Genomic DNA, 24,061 nt, shown 5'->3' on the forward strand with positions numbered 1-24,061 from the left:
GGGAGGTTTGGCCCCAGGCTGCTCCCAGCGGAGCTGGCTGCGATTCCCGCCCTGGGCCCGGGAAAGCTGCCGCCAGCTCCCGGTGTGTGCGGGGCGGGGGGAAACCCAGGAATGAAGGGGGCAGAGTGGATAAAAATTCCCCCTAGATGGGCTGAGCCAGCTGTAGTGGGGCGGGGGAGCCAGCCCGGCCGTGCTGGGGGCTGGGACAGCGACACGTGGGGTGGGCAAGGAGCGGGGACAGAGGGGATAAACGTTCCCTCCGGATGGGGTGGGGGGGCTTTTCCTCCCCCCTTTCCCAGGATCTCAGCTCCCATTTCCCAGGGCCGTGTCCTTAAAGGCCCAGTGCGTCGCAGTGTCTGGACAGGCTGCTCCCCCCCACCCACCCATAAGATGTTACTGAGCTGCTAAAGAAAGGAGACTTGATCCAGTGAAATATTTACAGGCACCCCCACAAAGATCTCACTGTCACACCTGCTTCGAGTGTTTAAAGAATCCGGTCTCAGTTCCTGCGTAAAGCCGCCCAGCGCTTCATCCGTGTGTCCCAGCCACTGTCCCTGTTCCCCTGAGTTTCACTCCTCTTGGAATCCAGTTTGGGCAGTTTCACTCTTGTACATTAGTTCCTTATGAAAATATTCTTTTTATTACTCTGAGCTCTTCAGCCTTAACTTCATTAGCTTTGTGTGGAGGGACGTCATTGGGCCATAGAATTCCTATTTTTAATGGCAAATCATCATGGGGAATATGAATAGTTGCGAGTAGCTTCAGCAATCACATTTCCCGGTGACATTGTAACAGTTCCTGTTTCTATTGTAATGTAATTTGAGTGCAGCGCTGGCTGATTTCATGGGCTGGTCTGAAAACTTCAATTTCCTTTGCTTTAGCCAACTGTTACTTTGTCTCTCTATCCAGCACCCTGGTGTTTTTTCTCATGTCCCATTTGCGTATCGAACATAGTTCCCAAATATTCACTAACAGACAGAAGTTTCAAGGTTGAAGGCACCTAGATATTTTTAAATATGCGACTAGTGGCCTCAATCATTTTAAAACTCAATTCCTAAGGGCCTTAGAGTGTCTCGTATAAAATGCTTTTCAAAAATAAAGTTCTGGTTCTTTTTTAACTAGGGATAGAAATATAACCGCAAGACAGATTGACAACCCAAATAATTCAAACCCCATGAGTTATGCACCCAAAAGTCTAGAATTTAAACAAATAAATAAATTTTGTTTTTCTTTTATTACCTTTTTGTGTCTGAGCCTTTGGGGTCTACTTTATAGTTTATAGTTTTATAGCTTTATAGTTTTACTGCTACCCCTTCCAAACGATCCATATATCTAGGATGGTTGGACAATCCTGTAACATTCCATGCCATTTTGCACTTCTGGGAACATGGGATTTCCCGCCACCCCTTGCAATTGAAAATTGATTTGAAAACCTTATTTCTGTAAGTAACCCCCCCATCCTGCACACTCTGAATGGCCCACTTTACTTTTCTATAACTTCATTTACTGTATGCATTGATGTGGATTTTTCTACCACATTGTTTATGCTTCCAATTCCCTATGTTTTCCATTTTTTGTTGTGATCCATTTCAGGGATGTCCTTTGTTCTGACAGATGTACTGATTTGTACGGCCGCAATCAAAGAATTTTTAAAACAAATTGCTCTGTATCTCCTTTGCATTGGTCAGGTTGGGGGACACCATGCTGACCTCACCTTGTTTACCTTTTGGTGAAACTAATGTACTTTGCCTCTTCTCTGTTTTTGTGGTGGTCTAGCTAATGCAGGTGAGGTCAGTTACCCCATGTGAAAAACACCCGTTTTCTTATAGACACAGATTAAGCTGCCAACTCCGATGTTAAATGACCCATTATTGTTCAAGGGCTGAAAACTCTGATACTGATTCTGTGTCTATTGCTTCTGCTCCTGTGCCAGGTGCTGCATATGAATGTCTGTGCCCATTTCTATGGGTGTCATGGAAAACAAATTAAAACTTTTAAAATTAAAAGAATTAGCAGAGTCTCCCCCAGCCCTTCTCACCAATTTCTCTTATTCCCTCCCCTTTACTTCTTCAGGGCTTGTCTGCATGGTGTGAAGTTAATCCATATGAATTCCAGAGCTTTAAACCCTGTGTGGACGCTCTCATTCAGAAGTAAGGTGGCCTTAATTTTGACATTGGCAGTCAGGACAGCCAGATAAGTGCAGGAGACACTCCCCCAAACACTACAAATCATCAGGTCTTTGGTTACTTCTTGAACATTTTTAAGTTTTGTATCATCCAGGTGTAACGCACATGCAATGTTTCAAGTCCAAAGAGAAGGAGCGAAACAGTGGGGAACTGATCTCATCTTCCCTGAGTGTTGCCTTGTATAGAAACACCATTAGGATATTTCCCAGGTATCAGCTTTGGTCTGACAGAATTTCAGTAGATGGGTTGAGGTGGAAATGTAAGGTGATCTCGCTCCTCTTCTCTCTCCTGCAAAGGACAGGGCATCCCTCATAAGCAGGAGGGAAAAGGCCTGATAGTGTCATGGTAGATCCTGCTGTGCGCACAGAGGGTGTTGGCCTGACTGCTCTGTGATCCCCTTTATAAGGAATACAGACCAAGTGGCGGCACTCTTGTCCCATAAGAGTGAACTATAAAGACTCCTTTGATCCCTTGCCCCTGGTGAGAGTGTGCCCTGAGGGGGACAAACTGCACCAGAGTCCTGCCTGGCTTCATTCAGAGCCGTTCCAGAGCATGGAGATGGTGACTGTCCTAAACACCTATCTCCCCTCCAAGCTCTGATTGCCTCAGCTCTCAGGTGAGTAAAGAGGGAGTGGCCATACCATGTGACATGTGCCCAATGAAAACATCCAATGCAGCTTTGGAAACAAATACAGAACATGTCTGGTAACCGCCCCTCCCTACTTCTGGATGCTTTGGAGCAAGATCAGCCCTGCGCTCTGCACCTGTGCTGAGACACAACACGACAATGTGTGAAGTGAGTTTAATAGATTTTTGTTACACCTGCCAGACTGTGCCTCACACCTTTGTGAGCATGGCAGTCACAGACTCACCGATATGACCATCCCCATGTACGACAGGGGTAACAGACAATGCTGTCTGTCCGAGTTACATTTCCCCAGCAGAGCCTAGTTACAAGGCAAATATCCACATGCGACCCGCTCCCTTCCTGCGCGCACACACACTGCTCTCAGCTAACATTGGATTTTTTTAAAAAGAGACAAACTCATGGCCTTTGGCGGTCTGATCCTTGAGTGTTCAGGGCTGCCCTAGGTCTTGGTCTGATTTCCCTGCAGGATTCAGATCTCAGCCACACTGGTGTCAGACCGGAGTCACTGCGGGCTCTGGCAAGGGGGACGTGCGGATGGGCCAATGGGATCAGCCTCTGCCTGCCTGTCCCTGGGGGCTGCCGGGGGAGTCCAGGGCAGCTCATTCTTCAGATGATGCCACCAGAGGGCTCCGGCTGTTGCTAAGGGAGAGAGGTTCACACTGCAATGGGGGGCAATCTCCCAAAGTGGCCCCTTTGATTCTGCTCTTTTTCTAGCATTTGGCTCAGAGATGCTATTACTGGAAGGGTCTAAAGAGCCTGGGGAGAATCGGGGTGTGACATGGACTCCAGCCCCATCTGTAACCTCCCCCATCGCCCCTCTCGCCCTGACAGGCTGAGGAATCACGTCCACATTTCACTCCAGATCGGCCCATCTTCCAGGAGACAGGGAAGGGAAATGGCTGTGATGAAGCCAGCTCAGGTAGGGGATTTTCAGGGACCTGCTGGGCTGGGGGAGGGAGAGGCAGGGAAGAGACAGGGTGTGATAAACCTGCTGATTTTCTGAGTAGGACCATTGGCAGCAAAGGGGAGAGGGACATTTGCCCATTTCGAAAACAGGACATAAGCCCCTGCACAGTGCTGGACTCTGAACCCACTGGGCAGAGGCTGCTGTGAAATACGAAGGGAAGCTGTTGGGATTCTGAGCTGTTGGCTCACAGCTGTGGTTCCTGTATCAGCCTGTGGCTGGCAGGTGTGTGGGAAATGAGAAGACCCTGCCCTGCTCCGTGTGCAGGGGGGGACAAGGAGCTCTCATCTTCCACATCCCCTGAAGCCTCCTGGCTGCTCTGACGGGTGGGGGTGGGATTCTGCTACTCTGGCCTCCCAGAGCTTCGAGTTTTTCCCCCTTTCCTGTGACCTGAGAGATTGTGGCTGGGGAAATAGGTGCTAAGTGGAGGTATTCTTGTTGTTTCAGATGCCAGTGACCTTTGAGGAGGTGGCTGTGTATTTCACCCAGGGGCAGGGGGCTCTGCTGGACCCCGCTCAGAGAGCCCTCTACAGGGACGTCATGCAGGAGAACTACGAGACGGTGACCTCATTGGGTAAGGGATTCCCGTGCCCTGGGTTATTAGAAGCCGTGGAGTCCGTATGTATTAATCTGGTCAGGTTCTTCCCTCGTCAGTGACCAGAGGGGAATATTTTGCGTCATGCACAGCTGCCGTGTGAGAGAGACCTGCATCTCTGTACCCTCCAGTGAGACACGGTGTCAAAACTTAATGGACATGCTAGCTCATCCCCACCCCTCCAGCTTTCAAAGGAGTAGAAATTCATTCATTTTCCTGTCTGTATTGATTCCCATTCACACACACAATCCTTATTTACCTCCCTTCTTGGGAATAGCTCCTGCGATTGGGAAGGTTTAGGGTATGGCTACACTTGCAGCTGTACAGCGCTGTGAGTTAAACCTGACTTCGTACAGATGAATAGGGAAAGCGCTGCAGTCTGACCACACTGACAGCTGTCCAGCGCACTGTCGTGGCCACATTTGCGGCACTTGCAGTGTCATTGGGAGCAGTGCATTATGGGCAGCTATCCCACAGAGCACCTCTTCCCATTCTGGTGCTGTGGGTTGTGGGGGGGGGGGGGGCGGGGGATTCTGGGTCCTGTCCCAATTCCCCGTGATGCATCACTTCACATCCCAGAAATCCCTGTGTTTCCGTCCACATTTGGCGCCATCTTTCAACCGTTTCTGTGCAGCGCGATCTGTCTGCGGGAAATGGAGCCCGAACTGCTGAGGCGTATGCTGACTTATCTCATCAGCACGTCACGTTTGGCTGTCGAACTATTCCTTAAGATCCAAAGTGACAGTGAGAGTGAGGAGTCCGACGATGCTATCGAGCCGCGTAACGCGTACGACACAAAATTGCTTGTGGCATTCACGGACATGCTCAGCACTGTGGAACGCCGCTTTTGGGCTCGGGAAACAAGCACCGAGTGGTGGGTTCACATCGTCATGGATGTCTGGGATGACGAGCAGTGGCTGCAGAACTTTCAGATGAGAAAAGCCACTTTCATGGGACTGTGTGAGGAGCTCGCCCCCACTCTGCGGTGCAAGCACATGAGATTGAGAACTGTCCTCCCAGTGGAGAAGCGGTTGGCTATTGCAATCTGGAAGCTGGCAAATCCAGACAGCTACTGATTGGTCGCTAACCAGTTTGGAGTGAGAAAGTCGACCGTTGGAATCGTGTTGATGCAAGTTTGCAGGGCCATTAATCGCATCCTATTCAGAAGACCCGTGACTCCGGGTAACGTGCAGGACATTGTGCATGCCTTTGCACAAATGAGGTTCCCTAACTGTGGAGGGGCAATAGATGGGACGCACATTCCTATTCTGGCACCACCCCACCTACGATCCGAGTACGTTAATCGGAAGGGGTATTTCTCTATGGTTCTCCAAGCGCTTGTGGATCACCGTGGGCATTTCATTGACATTAACACAGGCTGGCCCAGAAAGGTCCATGACGCACGCATCTTTCGGAACACTTGGCTGTTCAGGAAGATGCAGGCCGGGACTTTTTTCCCAGAGTGGAAGATCACAGTAGGGGAAGTCGAAATGCCCATTGTGATCCTTGGAGACCCTGCTTACCCGTTAATGCCGTGGCTCATGAAACCCTACACAGGGAGCCTTGACAGCAGCAAGGAACGGTTCAACTACAGGCTGAGCCGGTGCCGAATGACTGTGGAGTGTGCCTTTGGCCGTTTAAAGGTCCGCTGGCGATCTCTGTATGGGAAGCTGGACGTGGGTGAAAACAGCATCCCCGCGGTTATATCCGCGTGCTGTGCCCTCCATAATATTTGTGAAGGGAAGGGTGAAAGCTTCACTCAGGCATGGACCTCTGAGGTTCAACACCTGGAGGCTGAATTTGCACAGCCAGAGAACAGGGCTATTACAGGGGCCCAGCGCGGGGCTGCAAGGATTAGGGATGCCTTGAGGGAGCAATTTGAGGCTGAAAACCAGCAGTGATATCTGGTGCCCTGCACGGAAGTGAAGTGCAGTGGTTACAATGTTAGTAGGAATCTGTGTTTGCTAAGCAGACTTGCAGTGCCTGTTTCTTTCCTGGGCTAAGGTATCTTTTACTTTATGCAATAATAAAGAATGTTTTCAAAGCCAAAAAATCCATTTATTGAAAAGAAACACAACTGCTTGGGAAATAGAAAGGGCAAGGGGGTAGGGTGCAGAATGGTACAATCTCAGATTTGCGTATGTCCTGTCTGGATGCTGTGCAATGAGGGCTGCACTTCAGGATGGCTAAAATGCCTGGTGATGGGGGTTGAGTGCAGAGGGTAAGGGTCATAGTTTTCAGGGCTGGGTGGTGAAGATATAAGTGTTGGAGGCAGCTGGTGGTGGTAAGAATCCAGATGTTGGGGAAAGTGGGTTGGGGCACAAGGGAAAGAGTTTTGGGACAAGGGCTGCAGTGGGGGGGGGCGGGCGCGGTAGTGCTCCGCCTGCATGACTATGAGCGCCTGGATAAAGTCCGCTTGGTGCTCCATGATGCTTATCAGCCGATCCATGCTTTGCTTCCGGTGCGCTGCGTTTTCCTTGCGGATCCTGCTTTCACTCTCCCTCCACTCCTGCGCTTTTTGATTCTCTTTAAGAGATTGATGCATCACTTCTTGCAGCATGTCGTCTTTGCTTTTTTGCGGTCTCTTCTGGAGTTTTTGAAGTCTCTCAGCCGGTGATAACACGGACAGCTGAGATCTCAAGGTTGCATCTGTAAAGGCAAAATGCAACATTTAACAGAGGCAGCATTGTTTATACCAGACAGAGCAATGATTCTCCCGCACTTAAGGAGGGCGCACACAGTCTACACAATAGCATAATTTTCCCGTCCCAAAGAGAGCACAAACAACCCACGGGAGCCCCAAAATGGTGAGTAAGGGGGACTGATTGTTTCAGGGCTGTACTGTCCTCTGGGTTTCTGTGCCTTGGGGAGAGCCAACGGCTGCAGGGGGCACCTACACTGAACACTGTCCCAACATTTTCCACAGGAGTTTGTCCTGGAAGCTATCTCGCTGCTGAGGGTGACCTGGGAAGCAAGGGAGGGTCTTCTACTGCAATGGGGCCTCTGCCTTGGCCCATATGCAGCTTGCCTGTGTGCAGCAATGGTCCCCCCACCCCTCGCGCCACAGTGGCACGGACACGTTAGCCTGACTGAGACAAGGACCACGATGGCTCTCCCAATAAACCTGCGCAAGCGAATTGCCCACATTCTGGATGAGACTTTCGAAGAATTCCTTCCTGAAAAAAAAAAGCCGCTTACTGGGAACCTGCTCTTCTGTTTGTCCTCCACCAAGTACCGGCCGCTGCGAGTGGCTACCTTCCTCCTGGCTTGAGAAGAGCTCCTGGCTGCATGGCTCCAGGGATTCCAGGGTGTCTCCCCCCGCCCCAGCACCCTCACTCCCGCTTTCATCCTCCTCCCCCCACTCTGAAATGTCCATGGTGGTGCTCGGAGTGGAGGTGGGGTCACCCCCAAGCATCGCATCCAGCTCTTTGTAGAATTGGCAGGTCGCGGGGGGAGCACCCTAGCTGCCGTTTGCCTCGTGGGCTTTGTGGTAGGCACCCCGCAGCTCCTTCACTTTAATCCTGCACTGCAGGGCATCCTGGTTGTGGCCCCTTTCCATCATGGCCCTTGATATCTCCCTGAAGGTATCATAATTCCTACGGCTGGAGCGCAGCTGGGATTGGACAGCTTCCTCCCCCCAAACACTGGTGAGGTCCAGCAACTCGCCATTGCTCCATACTGGGGCTCACTTGACGTGTGGAGACATGGTCACTGAGAGCACTCCACGCCTGGCTGAGCAAACAGGAAGGGGATTTTTAAAATTCCCGGGGAATATAAAGGGCGGGTCTGATGGTTGGTCACCTGAGGACAGAGCAGTAGAGTTCAAACTGATGACCAGAGTGGCTAGAACAGGCATTGTGGGATACTGCCGAATACTTCTGGAGGCCAATCGGAGTGCATTGGGTGGCCACACTGGCGCAGCAGCGGCAGCGCAATATTCTTTATTCCTCTCGGGGAGGTGGAGTACCAGCAGCGCTGTAGCCGCGGAGATACAGCGCTGTACGTGCCTTGCCTGTGTGGATGGGGAGTGAGGTACAGCGCTGGGGGCGGCTTTACAGCGCTGCAACTCGCAAGTATAGCCAAGGCCTTAGAAATAGGCAGGAGTTTAACGCCAGAGCTGTGTGTGCATCAGCAAGGCCCCTAGACTGTACAGATCCTGGCAACTCCTAGTGAGGGTGTAAAAATTCCCCTCACCTCCCCAGACGTCTGCCTCTCCCAAGAGGACTCAGTGACCACGTTCCCATCCTCTTGGGTTCCATGTTCCCCAGCAGAGCACAGGGACAGGTTCCGTTCACAGAATGTCCTTGGTGACAGATGCGCTCTCATATCCTCCATGCACCCTGATCTGGTCTGATTTCCCCCCCTGCGCAGGATTTCCCATTCCCAAACCTGAGCTGATCTCCCACCTGGAACGAGGGGAAGAGCCGTGGGTCCCAGATCTCCAGGCCTGCAAGGAAAGAGAGATCCCGAGAGGCGACCGCACAGGTGAGGACTGACACAGAAACCATCTGGAGAATGAAGGAAAAAGTTGAGAATCCCAAAAATATAGTGAGTGAGTGAGTGCCCTCAGTTCTTCCTCATCTCAGCCAGGGCAGGGCTGTGGTCAGCAGATATTACTCAGGATTTCCACCCACCCTGTTAACTGCATGAGTTTCCTTCCCGTCTCTCCTTCCCTGTGAGTGTTTGGGTGGGATCTGGAGGCAGAATCCAATTGCTCAGTCTTTGTGTCGGGTTTTCCCTCGGTGCTATTCCTCGTTCTCCCCAGCACAATGACTCCTGTCTGGATTGTCTCTCTCTCTTAGCAGGTGCTGAGCGAGGAAGTGAGAACGTGGAGGGGAATCATCATCAGGAAGTTCCCAGGGAAGTGGAACGACGGGGCACATTTGTCGGAAGAGCTGAAGGGAATTTTTCCCAATGCTGGGAACAGGGAGAAGCCTGGGGAAATTGGCACAGGTCAGAGAGGCTTTTGGGAAACCACCCAAGGAAGAAACTGGTTGAATCTATTAAATGTGGGGGAGGAGACAAGGATCCCACAACCCAGCAGACAATTCCCAAGGAAGACACACCCTGTCACTGCCTGCAGTGTGGGAAAGGATTCATTGTGAGATCACAGCTTGTTACACATCAGACAATCTATACTGGAGAGAAACCCCTTCAATGCTTGGACCGTGGGGAAAGCTTCAATAATCGCTCAGACCTGAATAACCATGGGAGACGCCACACTGGAGAGAGAGCCTCTCAATGCCTCGAGTGCGGGAAATGTTTTATTTGGAAGTCAGAACTAATTAGACATAGGTTAAGCCACACAGGAGAGAGACCATATAAGTGCTTTGACTGTGGGAAAAGTTTCATACAGAGGTCAGACCTTCTTAAACATCAGGCAATCCACACAGGAGAGAGACCCCATAAATGCTTAGACTGTGGGAAAAGTTTCAGACAGAGGTCACACCTTTTTAATCATCAGGCATTCCACACAGGAGAGAGATCCCATAAGTGCTTGGACTGTGGGAAAAGTTTCATACAGAGGTCAGACCTTCTTAAACATCAGGCATTACACACAGGAAAGAGACCCCATAAGTGTTTAGTCTGTGGAAAAAGTTTCGTATGGAGGTCAGACCTTGTTAAACATCAGAGAACCCACACAAGAGAGAGACCCCATAAATGCGTGGACTGTGGAAAAAGTTTCATACAGAGGTCAGACCTTCTTAAACATCAGAGAATCCACACAGGAGAGAGACCCCACAAGTGTTTAGTCTGTGGTAAAGGTTTCATATGGAGGTCAGACCTTGTTAAACATCAAAGAACCCACACAGGAGAGAGACCTCACAAGTGCTTGGACTGTGGGAAAAGTTACACACAGAGATCACATCTCATTAAACATGGGAGAATCCACACAGGATCTGAACTTCTCTGACACAGAGACAGAAAGTGTTAAGGAAAATGCATGTAATTGACCTAGATTCAGCCTTTAGAGACATGTTAGAAAAGTGTGTCCTTGTTAGATAAACTAGAGCTTCGAGAGGTAAACATGTATTGTTAAAGACATGGAAGAAGATGGTAACTGTAGTGGTCTTTGGCTGTATCTTGTTAGAGGTTAACAGTGGAAATAAACGGTTCCTGTCTAGGGCTGTATTCTGTGAATTCAGAGATCAAAAGGGAATATTAACATTTAGATAAAACTTGGTTGTAATAATGTCATTGTTTGTCTCCTGAAAGTTTGTGGTAAACTGTCTATTAACTGCTTTATGGAGAATCTCCTCATGTTAATCCATGTAATTAATTACCAGTGATGTTTAGGAAATAGAAGGTTACTTCAAAATCCTGTTGTTCAGCCAAGGACTGTGTGCTGTCGAGACGCTGCAAAAATTAGTCTTTCTTCTCTGATCTGCCGAAGCGTTATTCGGGGTTGGAGTGTGAGTCGGAAGACGGAGATCTCCAGTCCCATCTGGACCGCCTGACATTGAAATGTGAACATTGGACTAGAATGTGATGAAATGTTTCTGTAAAGGACCCTTTGCCATTCTAAAGCATCATCTCTACAGTGAAACTGACCTAAGGACTGGCTTGGTGAATCTAAGAATTGGAATATCCACCAGTTTTGAGGACTGTCGGCCCATTCTTTGCAGTTTGCCCTAATTGAGCAATCTCAGTGTGGCCCCCCAGGACCCTGGTCACAACTTCTGAAATGGCTTGTGTGTGGAGCAATTTTCATTCAGCCATTGTGGCTCCTTAGCCCCTATGGACGGGGGGATGCCCTGTGACTACCCTCCCCCACGGGACCCCCAGTTTCCCCAGTCCTTGGGGGTGGGTGGATTCCCCCATCACTCTGACTCCAGCTGCTGCTGATGGGGGGGAATGCCCTGCATTTCCCCAGCCTCCACGGAGTCAGTCCCCAGGGCTCCCCAGCCCACGATGTTGGGTGGGGGGGTGTTCCCTGCGGCTCCGCAGCTGCTGCAGCTGGTGGGGAAACACCCCTGCAGTTCTTCCCTGGTGCTGGGGAATGCCCCGCGATTCCCCACTACCCACGGGTGTTGTGGGATCCCCCTCAGTTCTCCAGTGCCCATGCGTGCCTGGGGCCTCTGGTGTTCCCAAGGACCCGCAGATGTGAGACAAATACCGAGCAGCTTCCCTAGCGGCCAAGGGCCTTGGGGAATTTCCCCAGGGGCAGGGAAGAAACAGGTCCCCAGCCCCCCCCCCCGTGTTTGGGGAATTCCCTGTGGCTCCCCAGGCCCTGTGAATGGGGGTGAATCCCCCCTAAACCTCCCCAAAGGCCAGGAGGTTGGGAATTCCCCTCGGGAATCCGCCCCCAGCGCAAGGTGCAGGGAGAAGATCCTTTGAAGCTCCCTAATCCTCACTCATGTGGGGGAATCCAGTCTCCGCAGGCATTGGGGATCCCCCCTTGGCTCTGCACTCCCCCTTGTCATGAGTGGGGGGGATACCCCGCAGCTCTGCAGTCCCCATGATTCAGGGGGACCCTGGGAGCTCCCTGGCCACTGCAGGCACCTGGGCAACCCCTGCAGCTCCCAGCCTAGGTAGGAATCCCCCAGAGTTCCCCAGTCCCCGGGCGGGGGGAATCCCCCTGACTGCCCAGTGCCTGTAAGTGGGGGGGACCTCTGGAGCTCTGGGCATGGGGGAATGCCCCGTGGCTCCCCAGCCATCACCAGCAGGGGCATTCTGCAGCTCCCCAGTCTGCATGGGATTTCCCGGAGCTCCCCAGGGTGGGCCCATGGAGCTCGCTAGGCACTACAGGTGGCAGGGTAACCCCCGCAGCTCCCCAGCCTGGGGGGAATTCCTGCAGATCCCCAGCCCCAGCAGATGGGGGATCCCCCACAGCTCCCCAGTTACTGCCAGTGTGGGGGAGCCCCAAGCTCTTCAGTCCCCCTGGTGCTACCTAGCCCTTGCAGGCAACAGGGTAACCCCCATAGCTCCCCAGCCTAGGGGAAGAAATCCCCCAGAGCTCCACAGTCCTCCAGAGGTGAGGGATCTCCCACAGCTCACCCTGCTGTAAACATCTGTTCTCACTTTCAGGTGACATGGTAAATAAGAAGCAGGCAGCATTATCTCCCGTAAATATAAACAAACTTGTTTCTCTAAGTGATTGCCTGAACAAGAAGTAGGACTGAGTGGACTTGTGGGCGCTAAAGTTGTACATTGTTTTATTTTTCAGCGCAGTTATGTAATAACAAAAAAAATCTACATTTGTAAGTTGCACTTCCTTCTTAAAGAGATCTCACTACGGTCCTTCTATGAGGGGAACTGAAAAATACTATTTCTTTTATCATTTTTACAGTTCAAATATTTGTAATAAAAATAATATAAAGTGAACAGTGTACACTTCGTATTTTGCTTTTTAATTGAAATCGATATATTTGAAAATGTAGAACAATATCCAAAAATATTTAATGAATGTCAATTGATATTCTATTTTTAACAGTGTGATTAAAATGGCGGTTAATCACTATTTTTTATCACGATTAATTTGTTTGAGTTAACCGTGTGAGTTAACGGCAATTAACCGACAGCCCTACTTTTTATCTTTCTTCTTTTATTACAATGATGCTAAAATTTCTGTCAGTAACACAGCCAAGTAATGCAGCGGTGCAGAGTAAAGCAGGTTTGGCTTCTTCAGAAGGAAATGGGTAAATTTGTTCTCCAGATTTTGAGTCTTAAGATTCTCTGGGATTTTGCTTAATGAACAGGAAAGTGGTTTGTATCCCACCCAGCATTGCAAGATTCTCTCTCTTTCCTGATGGCGGTTCTGTCACATATTTTGATATTAAATCAGTTTGAGAGAAGCTAGCTCAGATTTTCTAAGGACTTCAAAAGACAAATGATCATTCGCTGAAGTAGTCCTTTCTGATTTTCTTTTCACGTTTCCCTAGCCTCTGTCATGAGATTTTCCTCTTCATTGAACAATGACAATGATCAGTATCTATCAGCAAAAGCACAGGGCGCGAGTGCTGGATATGCACTCCAAGGGTCTGTCTCCACCACTGTTGGTCAACGCTCTCCCATTGACCCAGCACGGTTGTAGACACCTCAATAAGTTCACCCCAGGTTTTTTCTGTGTTAGTCCAGATAATTTATAGATGGGAAGGGTTTTTTATATATATATATATATATTATGATGATGATGATGATAATGCTAAAACTTTTCTAACTAACACAACTGAATAATGAGAAGTGAAGCCAGTTTACCCACTTCAGATGAAAATGGGTAAATTTATTTTCCTGATTTTTTTGAGTCTACGGATTCTCTGGGATTTTTCCCCTAGCAGCTAGCCGGAGGGTCAGTCTGGGTGCCCAATATAGAGCCCTGTCCACCCGCCACCCCCTCAGTTCCTTCTTGCCGGCTGAGGGGGGTGGATATTGGAATGGACACGAGCAGCACATCTCGAAGAACAACAGTTACGAGGTGAGTAATTGTTTTTCCTTCTTCGAGTGCTGGTCCATGTCCATTCCAATCAGGTGACTCCCAAGCCCAAATTCAGGTGGTGGGATCAGAGTCTTCCACTGATTGGAGCACTGCGCTGCTGAAGGCCATGTTGTCTCTAGCCTGCCAGGTGATCGCATAGTGTATGGCAAAAGTGTGGATGGAGGACCACGTCGCCACTCTGCAGATTTCCCTGCTCCGAAGCACTAGAATGAAGACTCCATCATCTTCATCTGCATGCCCCACTCCTGAGAGAGGGCGACCTGCTGGAGAATTGCAAGAACTGAGGCATTAGTAGGGCCACAAAAGGTAAGGGGCATGCCCTGATTTTTAAAGTTTTGTGCAGCTCCATGCGTCATGGTCCTCATCAGTGAGCAAGTCTTTAATGTTCCTCGTGATTGTCCCTCCCACAACCAGTGGCCAGGCACTATGTTGGGGAGACTATGCAGTACCTTACTGGCTACACAGAGGCCAAAGCATAACTCCCTTAGAGCAACCCAGCCTTGGGCTCCCTCCCAGACAGCCCACTTCAACATGATGGGGATTGCTGAAAATCTTATTCATCACATCAAAAAGTTCCACCAATTCCAAAGGATCCAATACATTATCCACCAAGTTAAGGAATACTTCAGTTCTGACCCAAATGCACGCTTTACAGCCAATTCTTATTAACTCAACTAAGATTTATTAAAAGAAGAAAAGAGAGAGTGTGTTGGTTAAACTATCATTATACATACAGACATGCACAGAACCCTTAGGTCACTTTCACTGTAGAGAATTGCAAAGAGTCCTTTACAGAATCATTTCATCACGTTCTAGTCCAATGTCCAAATTTCAATGTCAGGGTGGTCCAGATGGGACTGGAGATCTCCATCTTCCGACTCACACGCCCCCTCCCCCCCGAATAACTCTTCGGCAGATCAGAGAAGAATGGATCATTTTTGCAGTGTCTCGACAGCTCACAGTCCTTGGCTGAACAACAGGATTTTGAAATAACCTTCTATTTCCTAAACATCACTGGTAATTAATTACATGGATTAACATGAGGAGATTCTCCATAAAGCAGATCATAGACAGTTTACCACAAACTTTCAGGAGACAAACAATGACATTATTTATATATGCATCCGAAGAAGTGGGCTGTAGTCCACGAAAGCCTATGCTCTAATAAATTTGTTAGTCTCTAAGGTGCCACAAGTACTCCTGTTCTTCTTTTTGTGGATACAGACTAACACGGCTGTTACTCTGAAACCTGAAATGACATTATTACAACCAAGTTTTATCTAAATGTTAATATTCCCTTTTGATCTCTGAATTCACAGAATACAGCCCTAGACAGGAACCATTTATTTCCATTGTTAGAGGTTAACAAGATATAGCTAAACAAAGACTACTACAGTTACCATCTTCTTCCCTGTCTTTAACAATACATGTTTACCTCTCGAAGCTCTAGTTTATCTAACAAGGACACACTTTTCTAACGTCTCTAAAGTTTGAATCTAGGTCAATTACATGCAATTTCCTTAACACCTTCTGATTCTGTGTCAGAGAAGTTTAGATCCTGTGTTGATTCTCTCATGTTTAATAAGGTGTGATCTCTGCGTGAAATTTCCCCACAGTCCAAGTACTTGTGGGGTCTCTCTCCTGTGTGGATTGACTGATGTCTAACAAGGTTTGACCTCTGTATGAAACATTTCCCACAGTCTAAGCACGTGTGAGGTCTCTCTCCTGTGTGGATTCTCTGATGTTTAACGAGGTGTGACCCCCATATGAAACCTTTTCCACAAACTAAACACTTGTGGGATCTCTCTCCTGTGTGGATTCTCTGATGTTTAAGAAGGTCTGACCTCTGTATGAAACTTTTTCCACAGTCCACACACTTATGGGGTCTGTCTCCTGTGTGGATTGCCTGATGTTTAACAAGGTCTGACCTCCGCATGAAACTTTTCCCACAATCTAAACAATTATGGGGTCTCTCTCCTGTGTGGATGTGCTGATGTTTAACAAGATCTGACCTCTGTATGAAACTTTTCCCACAGTCCACGCACTTATGCGGTCTCTCTCCTGTGTGTAATGCGTGATGTTTTAAAAGAGTTGACTTCCGACTGAAAGTTTTCCCACAGTGGAAGCACTTGTGAGGTCTCTCTCCTGTGTGGATTCTCTCATGTTTAATAAGGTCTGACCTCCATGTGAAACTTTTCCCACAGTCCACACACTTGTGGGGTCTCTCCCCTGTGTGGATTCTCTGATGATTAACAAGGATTGACCTCCGTATGAAACTTTTCCCACAGTCTAAGCACTTATGGGGTCTCTCTCCTGTGTGGATTGCCTGATGATTAACAAGGTCTGACCTCTGTTTGAAACTTCTCCCACAGTCGAAGCACCTATGGGGTCTCTCTCCTGTGTGGCTTAGCTGATGTCTAATTAGTTCTGACTTCCAAATGAAACATTTCCCACACTCAAGGCATTGATAGGTTTTCTCTCTTCTGTGGCTTCTCCCATGGTTATTCAGGGCTGAGTGATTATTGAAGCTTTCCCCACAGTCTGAGCATTGAAGGGGTTTCTCTCCAGTATGGATTGTCTGATGTGTAACAAGCAGCGATCTCATAATGAATCCTTCTCCATAACCGAGGCATTCATAGCGTTTGTCTTCCTTGGAATTTATCTGCTGGGTTGTGGGATCCTTGTCTCCTCCCCCACATTTAATAGATTCATCCACCTTCTTCCTTCCGTGGTTTCCCTGCAGCCTCTCTGACGTGTGCCAATTTCCCCAGGCTTCTCCCTGTTCCCAGCACTGGGAAAAATTCCCTTCAGCTCTTCCCACAAAGGTCCCCTGTAGTTCCACTTCCCCAGGAACTTCCTCATGATGATTCTCCTCCTTTTTTTCACTCACTCGATCAGTACCTGCCGGGAGAGAGACAATCCAGACAGGAGTCATTGTGCTGGAGAGAAAGAGGAATAGCACCCAGGGAAAACCGGACACACTAAAGTTGCGAATACTAAACAATTGGATTTTGCTTCCACATTCCACACAAACATTCACAGGGAAGGAGAGATGGGAAGGAAACTCCTGCAGCTAACAGGGTGAGTGGAATAGCGTAAGCAGTATCTGCTGACTACAGCGCTGCCCTGGGTAAGAGGAGGAAGAACTGAGGGCACTTACTCACACCCCATTTTTAGGACTCTCAACTTTTTCTTCATTCCCCAGATGGTTTGAGTGTCAGTCCTCACCTGTGCGGACACCTCTCGGGCTCTCTCTTTCCTTGCAGACCTGGAGATCTGGGACCCACGGCTCTTCCCCTCGTTCCAGGCGGGAGATCAGTTCAGGTTTGGGAAGGGAGAATCCTGTGCAGGGAGTGAAATCAGACCAGATCAGGGTGCATGGAGGATTGAGAAGAGCGTCTGTAACAAAGGACATTCTGTGAGCGGAACCTGTCCCTGTGCTCTGCTGGGGAACATGGAACCCAAGAGGACGGGAACGTGGTGGCTGAGCCCTCTTGGGAGAGGCAGATGTTTGGGGAGGTGAGGGGAATTTTTACACCCTCACTAGGAGTTCCCAGGATCTGCGCAGTCTAGGGGCCTTGCTGACACACACACAGCTCTGGCATTAAACCCCTGCCTATTTCTAAGCCTCCCAATGGCTGGAGCTATTCCCAAAAAGGGAGGTTAAAAAGGATTTGGTGTGAATGGGAATCAATACAGAAAGGACAATGAATGGATTCTGCCCCTTTAAAAGCTGGAGGGATGGGGATGAGCTAGCATGTCCATTACGTTTTGACACTGTGTCTCACTGGAGAGGGCACAGAGATGCAAGTCTCTCTCACATGGCAGCTGTGCATTATGGAACCCATTCACCTCTGATCTAACTGACCAGGGAAGAACCTGACCAGATTCAGACATACGGACTCCACGGCTTCTAATAACCGAGGGTACGGGAATCCCTTACCCAGTGAGGTCACCATCTCGTAATTCTCCTGCATGACGTCCCTGTAGAGAGCTTTCTGAGCGGGGTCCAGCAGAGCCCCCTGCCCCTGGGTGAAATACACAGCCACCTCCTCGAAGGTCACCGGCATCTGAAACAACAAAAGTCCCCCACTCAGCACCTGCTGCTCCAGCCACAATCTCGCTAGTCATGCGAAAGAGTGAAAAGCTCTGGGAGGGGCAGAGTAGCAGAATCAGACCCCTACCCATCAGAGCAGCCAGGAGGCTTCAGGGGGTGGGGAGAAGGTGAGAGCTCCTTGTCCCCCCCCAGCACACAGAGCAGGGCAGCGTCTTCTCATTTCCCACACGCCTGCCAGCCATAGGCTGATACGGGAAGCAGAGCTCTGAGCCAGGGACAGGGACAGGAATCCCAACAGCTTCCCTTTGTATTTCACAGCAGCCTCTGGCTACTGGGTTCAGGCTCCATCCCTGTGCAGGTGGGTTGTGTCCTGTTTTTGAAATGGGTGAATGTCCCTCCCCTCCCCCTCACCAATGGTCCTACTCAGAAAATGAGTAGGTTTCTCACACCCTGTCTCCCTCCTCCCTCTCCCCCCCTGAAGGACAGAGGCCATAGCAGGGACCCACAGCAGTACCGCGTGAAACTGAAGGAGCTGAGACAAGCCTACCAAAAAACCAGAGAGGCAAACGGCCGCTCCGGGTCAGAGTCCCAGACATGATGTTTCTGTGATGCCATTCTAGGTGGTATAGTACGTGTGGCAGCACCCAGGAGACACACGGTACCGGTGAGCTGAGCGGGCTCCATGTTTGTTGTGGTGTGTCATTTGCACGGGTAACCCAGGAAAAAAGGCGAGAAATGGGGGGCGGGACTGACGACATTTATCCAGAACCACCCGCGACAATGTTTTTGCCCCATCAGGCATTGGGAGCTCAACCCAGAATTCCAATGGGCTGCGGAGACTGCGGGAACCGTGGGATAGCTACGCACAGTGCAATGCTCCAAAAGTCGACGCTAGCCACAGTACTGTGGACACACTCTGCCGACTTAATGGTCTTAAGTGGGGACACACATAATCGACTGTATAAAATCGATTTCTAAAAAATTGACTTCTATAAATTTGATCTCATTTTGTAGTGTAGACATATCCTAAATTGGGAGCAGTGTGTGTGCAGGAAGGGAGGAGGGTACCTGTGGATAGTTCCCTTGTAACGAGGCACTGCCAGGGAAATGTAACTTAGACAGACAGCATTGTCTGTTACACCTGTTGTACATCAGAATGCAGGGGCGGCCCTAGACTCGGTGCCCTAGGCAAACCATGGAATTGGCGCCCCCATCCCCAAACCCCAAGGGCAGATCTAAGCTGAGGTTTTTGATAAACTGAGAAACATTTGCCCCTTTTTTCCTTTTAATGTTTTTTAAGCGTTATTTTTTTTTTTTAAACAGAGGCTTAATTATTCAGTTTGTCTGTCTGGCCAACCAATGTTTCTTAGATCAGATAAAATAGAGACACAAAATATTCAGGATAGATTTGTACACGAGAGTGAGATACTATTTCAGTCCGATTTCAAATAAAAATGTATAAAAAATGTTAATTATAATTTTTATTATTACAAATCCAAAATCATCCATTACTCTATCCTGCTTTAACTGCCATTACCACCACATCCAATATAGAAAGAAATAAGAAAACTCTTCAATGAACGTTAACCTTTATTTACAAAACACACTGAATAAAAAACACTCTGTGCTCTTAAAACATGACTTTTCTTGCTTTAAGTTTTCCAAATTCAGTCACTAGTTCTTTTAGATCCAGTTTTCCAGCTATATCGTGCTCTGTTGACATTGTGGCAAGTCCAACAAGTCTCTCTTGCACCATTGTTGAATGCAGATATGTTTTTATCAATTTTAACTTTAAGAAGCTACGCTCCCCACTAGCTACGGAAACTGGCAAAGTTAAAAGAATGCGGAGAGCTATAAAAACATTTGGAAAACTCTCTGAGAGTTTATTTTCACAAACAAACTTCAGTACTTCTTCAGGAGTGGAATGTTCCTTAAGTCATCTGGAAAAAGCCTGAAGCTCCCTACAAAAATCTGCAGCATCAATGTCTTTCGAATTTTCATGAGTCAACGCCGACTCCAGTTTTATACAAAATTCTCTTATCCGTTTTGTTGTTCTCTTTCGCAAGCTGTGGATATTATATAGAAAACCAAATACTGACTCTAGCTGCTGCATCTGTTGAAATCTTTCATCAACCGAGTGAATAGCAGAATCAAGGACTGCAAAGTAGAAATTCACTTTGAACCTTTGTTTTCGGTTCTGAATGGGTGTGTCTCATCCTTCATACGAAAACTGCTGTTTCTTTTGCTGAATGCGAACTGGCACTGGCTCAAATGCTGTCGGAAAATCTATTTCTTCAGCAAGCTCGAGAGAATCTACCAGTGTTCTTTCAAATTCATCACTTCTGAATTCCTCCAGAGTATTTTCAGTTTGCTGCAGTTTTTGAATAGCAGAATGTATCTTCAAGTTCCTGAAGCTGCTTACTAGCGAGGTTAATTTCAAAAAGGATATTATTCCACAAAATGAGTGAAGTCACAAATTTGAACTTGGAAAGGCCATTTGCAAGAGCTTCTGCATCTGAACGTGCCGTATTGCCAGATGATCCAGTAAAGGTAGTATCATCAGAAATTTCAATCAGGGCATCATAAATGTTTCTAAGTTCATAGTGAAGAGGCTTCAAAGCATCAATGCGACTCTCCCATCTTGTCTGACTAAGTGGCTTCACAGTTAGAGAATTCACATGGTGAGTCAGAATCTCCCAACGGCGTGTTGAGCCTGAGAAAAACACATAACAGGTCAAAGAAACTGCTTGCCTCCAAACAGCATCTAGCAGCATCATTGACAACCAAATTCAGAGAATGCGCACTGCAAGGAACGAAAAAGGCCCTAGGATTGATTTCCATCAGTCTCCTTTGCACACCGTTGTCTTTAGCCTTCATATTACTCCCATTATCATAGCCTTGGCCACATAAGTTTTCAACAGATTATGACATTGTTTCAAGCTCTTGTAGAATAGTTTCAGTCATAAAGGCTCCAGTCATCTCCTTGTGGTACGAAACCCCCAAAATGTTCCTTTATGAGCACTTCAACATTATCTTCATCAGCAGACTTTTCCATAGCCAGAAAACGAATCATCGTCATCATTTGTTCAACATGACTCACGGGGTGTACAGTCCAGTATTATTCAAAAGTATTTTGCAGAATGGGCAGCTTCTACAATTTTCTTTTTAATGGTATTTGCTAGGATTTGAATCAGTTCATTCTGCATATTTTTTCCTAAGTAATGAACCTGTGTTTCATGATCAGTTATTTTACGTAGATGCTCCTTCATGACTGGATCAAACAAAGCTAGGTATTCAACCAATTTTTAAAAGTTTCCATTACCTGGAGCGTATAATTTTTCATTTTTACCGTGGCAGCAGATGCTAAATTTTGCCCACCGAGAACTCTCACCAGGGCAAGAGACCAAAGGAGTCTTTATAGTTCACTCCCATGGGACAAGAGTGCCGCCACTTGGTCTGTGTTCTTATAAAGGGGATCACAAAGCAGCCAGGCCAATGCTTTCCATACGCACAGCAGGATCTACCATGACACTATCCGGCCGTCGCCCTCCTGCTCATGAAGGACGTCTTGTCCTTTGCACGAGAGAAGAGGAGCGAGATCACCTTACATTTCCACCTCAACCCATCTACTGAAATTCTGTCAAACCAAAGCTGGTACCTGGGAAATATCCCAATGGCATTTCCACACAAGGCAACACGCAGGGAAGATGAGATGAGCGCCCCACTGCTTCTCTTTGAACTTGCAAAATCGCATGTGGGTTACACCTGGACTACACAATACTTAAAAAATGTTTAAGAAGTGATCAAAGACCTGATGATTTATAGCGTTGGGGGGAAGGTCTCCTGCACTGGTCTGTGGCTGTCCTGACGGCCAATGTCAAAATTAAGGCCACCTGACTTCTGAATGAGAGCGTCCACACAGGGGTTTAAAGTCCTGGAATTCATGTGCATTAACTTCACACCTTTAACATCACACCATGCAGACAAGCCCTGGAGAAGGAAAGGGAAGGGAATAAGAGAAATTGGTGAGGGGGGCTTGGGGTTGACTGCTATTTCTTTTAGTTTTAAAAGATTTAATTTGTTTTCCATGACACCTCCACACATGGGCGCAGACATTCAGATGCAGCGCCTGGCACAGGAGCAGAAGACACACCATCAGCATCAGAGTTTTCAGCCCATGAACAATAATGGGTCATTTAACATCAGAGTCAGCAGCACAGTCTGTGTCTATAAGAAAATGGGTGTTTTTCCCATGGGGTAACTAACCTGCATTAGCGAGCCCCCTGCGAAAACATAAACGAAAGGGTGAGGTCAGCACACTGCGTCCCCCGGCCTGAGCAATGCGAAGGACACATAGAACAATTCATTTAAAAAATTTTTTGACTTTGGTCGTACAAATCAGTACATGTGTCAGAATGAAGAACATCCCTGAAATGGATCACAACTAAAATTGTCAAACATAGGCCATTAGAAGTATAAATAATGTGGGAGAAAAATCCACATCAATGCATGCAATAAATGAAGTCATAGGAAAGTCAATTGGGCATTTCAGAGTGTGCTGGATGGGGGGTTACTTAGAGAAATATGGTTTTAAAATCAATTTTCAATTGCAAGTGGGGGAGGGAAATCATATATTCCCAGAAATGTAAAATGGCATCAGCTGTTACAGGATTGTACAACCATTTTAGATGTATAGACCCTTTGGAAGGGGTAGCAGTAAACCTACGTAGCTAGTACACCCCAAAGGCTCAGACACAAAAAGGTAATAAAAAAAACCCAAAAATTTATTCCTTTATTTCAATTCTAGACTTTTGGGTGCATAACTCATGGGGTTTGAATTCTTGGGGTTGACAATCTATCTTGGGGATATATATCTGTCCTTAGTATAAAAAAAAAAACCACAACAACACAGAAAATTATTTTGGAGAAGTATTTTATACGAGACACTCTAAGGCCCTTAGGAGCTGAGTTTTAAAATGATTGAGGCCACTAGTCACATATTTAAAAATATCTAGGTGCCTTCAACCTTGAAACTTCTGTCTGTTAGTGAATATTTGGGAACCAAGTTCTACACACAAATGGAACATGAGGTAAAAACACCACAAAGACAAAATAACAGTTGGCTAAAGCAAAGGAAATTGAAGGCGTTTTGAGACCAGCCCATGAAATCAGTCAGCACTGCGCTCAAATTACAACATTACAATATAAACAGGAACTGTTACAGTGTCACCGGGAGATGTGATTTCTGAAGCTACTCGCAACTATTCATATTCCCCATGATGATTTGCTATTACAAATATAAATACCATGGCAGAATGACGTCCCTCCGCACAACGCTGATGAAGTTTAGGATGAAGAGCTCAGAGTAATGAAAATAATGTTTTTATAAGGAACTAATGTGCAGGAGTGAAACTGCCCAGACTGGATTCCAAGAGGAGTGAAACTCAGGGGAACAGGGTCAGTGGCTGGGACACATTGATGAAGTGCTGGGCGGCTTTATGCAGACACGGGAACTGAGACCTGGATTCTTTAAACACTCGAAGCAGGTGTGACAGTGAGAGCTTTGTGGGGGTCAAGTCTCCTTTAGCAGCAAGAAACATCTTATACGGGGGAGAGCAGCTCTGTCCGGGCTCTGTGATGCACTGGACCTATAAGGACATGGCCCTGGGAAATAGGAGCTGAGATCCTGGGAAAGGGGGGAGAAAAAGCCCCAATGCCCTACTTTTGCAACCACTGCAGCTGGCTCAGCTCATCAGGGGGGAACTTTTATCCCCTCTGCCCCTCTCTATTCCTGGGTTTCCCCCTCCGGCCTGCCTGGCGGGGCCTGTACCCCGGTTCTCCTCCCTCAGTCCCCCCACATGCCGCTGTCCCAGCCCCCAGCACTGCCTGGGCTGGCTCCCCCCGCCCCGCACACACCGGGAGCTGGCGGCAGCTTTCCTGGGCCCAAGGAGGGGAATCGCAGCCAGCTAGGCTGGGATGATTTACTTGGGAATTGGTCCTGCTTTGAGCAGGGGGTTGGACTAGATGACCTCTTGAGGTCCCATCCAACCCTGATATTCTATGATTCTATGGAGCAGCCTGAGGCCAAACCTCCCCCTGCAGCCCGGGGGTGACAGGGGAGGGAGGTGTCTCTCTTACCTTCCCTCCGAGCGGGGCCCCCTGGGGCAGGGGCCG

General features: G+C 48.1%; 5 protein-coding genes across 5 annotated transcripts in view; 4 read left to right on the forward strand and 1 right to left on the reverse strand.

Moving 5' to 3' along the window:
• Nucleotides 1–11,365, forward strand: part of LOC117886899 (zinc finger protein 850-like) — a 49,060-nt gene extending 37,695 nt beyond the window's left edge. The window contains exon 6 of the mRNA XM_034789007.1: nucleotides 9,704–11,365. Within this exon, the coding sequence (XP_034644898.1) occupies nucleotides 9,704–10,308 (605 nt within the window). The 3' untranslated portion in view covers nucleotides 10,309–11,365. The remainder of the gene's footprint in view (nucleotides 1–9,703) is intronic.
• Nucleotides 1–24,061, forward strand: part of LOC117886897 (zinc finger protein 850-like) — a 362,115-nt gene that overhangs the window by 300,071 nt on the left and 37,983 nt on the right. The gene's annotated exons all lie outside the window — the stretch shown is intronic.
• Nucleotides 1–24,061, forward strand: part of LOC117887100 (zinc finger protein 208-like) — an 882,934-nt gene that overhangs the window by 232,358 nt on the left and 626,515 nt on the right. The gene's annotated exons all lie outside the window — the stretch shown is intronic.
• The window catches only part of LOC117886925 (zinc finger protein OZF-like), a 102,231-nt gene that overhangs the window by 70,906 nt on the left and 7,264 nt on the right, over nucleotides 1–24,061 (forward strand). The gene's annotated exons all lie outside the window — the stretch shown is intronic.
• LOC117886922 (zinc finger protein OZF-like) lies at nucleotides 15,011–18,337 on the reverse strand. The gene is made up of 3 exons (XM_034789071.1): nucleotides 17,774–18,337; nucleotides 17,059–17,172; nucleotides 15,011–16,731 (listed from the first exon to the last, which is right to left on the reverse strand). Exons 1-3 carry the CDS (start codon nucleotides 17,898–17,900, stop codon nucleotides 15,332–15,334), a joined length of 1,641 nt encoding a protein of 546 aa, XP_034644962.1. The 5' UTR covers nucleotides 17,901–18,337; the 3' UTR covers nucleotides 15,011–15,331.

This window comes from Trachemys scripta, chromosome 14 (genome assembly GCF_013100865.1).
Source record: "Trachemys scripta elegans isolate TJP31775 chromosome 14, CAS_Tse_1.0, whole genome shotgun sequence".
In the NCBI taxonomy this organism is placed as follows: Eukaryota; Metazoa; Chordata; order Testudines; family Emydidae; genus Trachemys; species Trachemys scripta.

Coding starts and splice junctions, on each gene's coding strand:
- LOC117886922 (XM_034789071.1), bottom strand. CDS start 17,900: ATGCCGGTGACCTTCGAGGAGGTGGCTGTGTATTTCACCCAGGGGCAG. Junction 17,173..17,773: donor CGAGATGGTGACCTCACTGG/GTAAGGGATTCC, acceptor CTCCCTGCACAG/GATTCTCCCTTCCCAAACCT. Junction 16,732..17,058: donor CCCGAGAGGTGTCCGCACAG/GTGAGGACTGAC, acceptor CTCTCCCGGCAG/GTACTGATCGAGTGAGTGAA.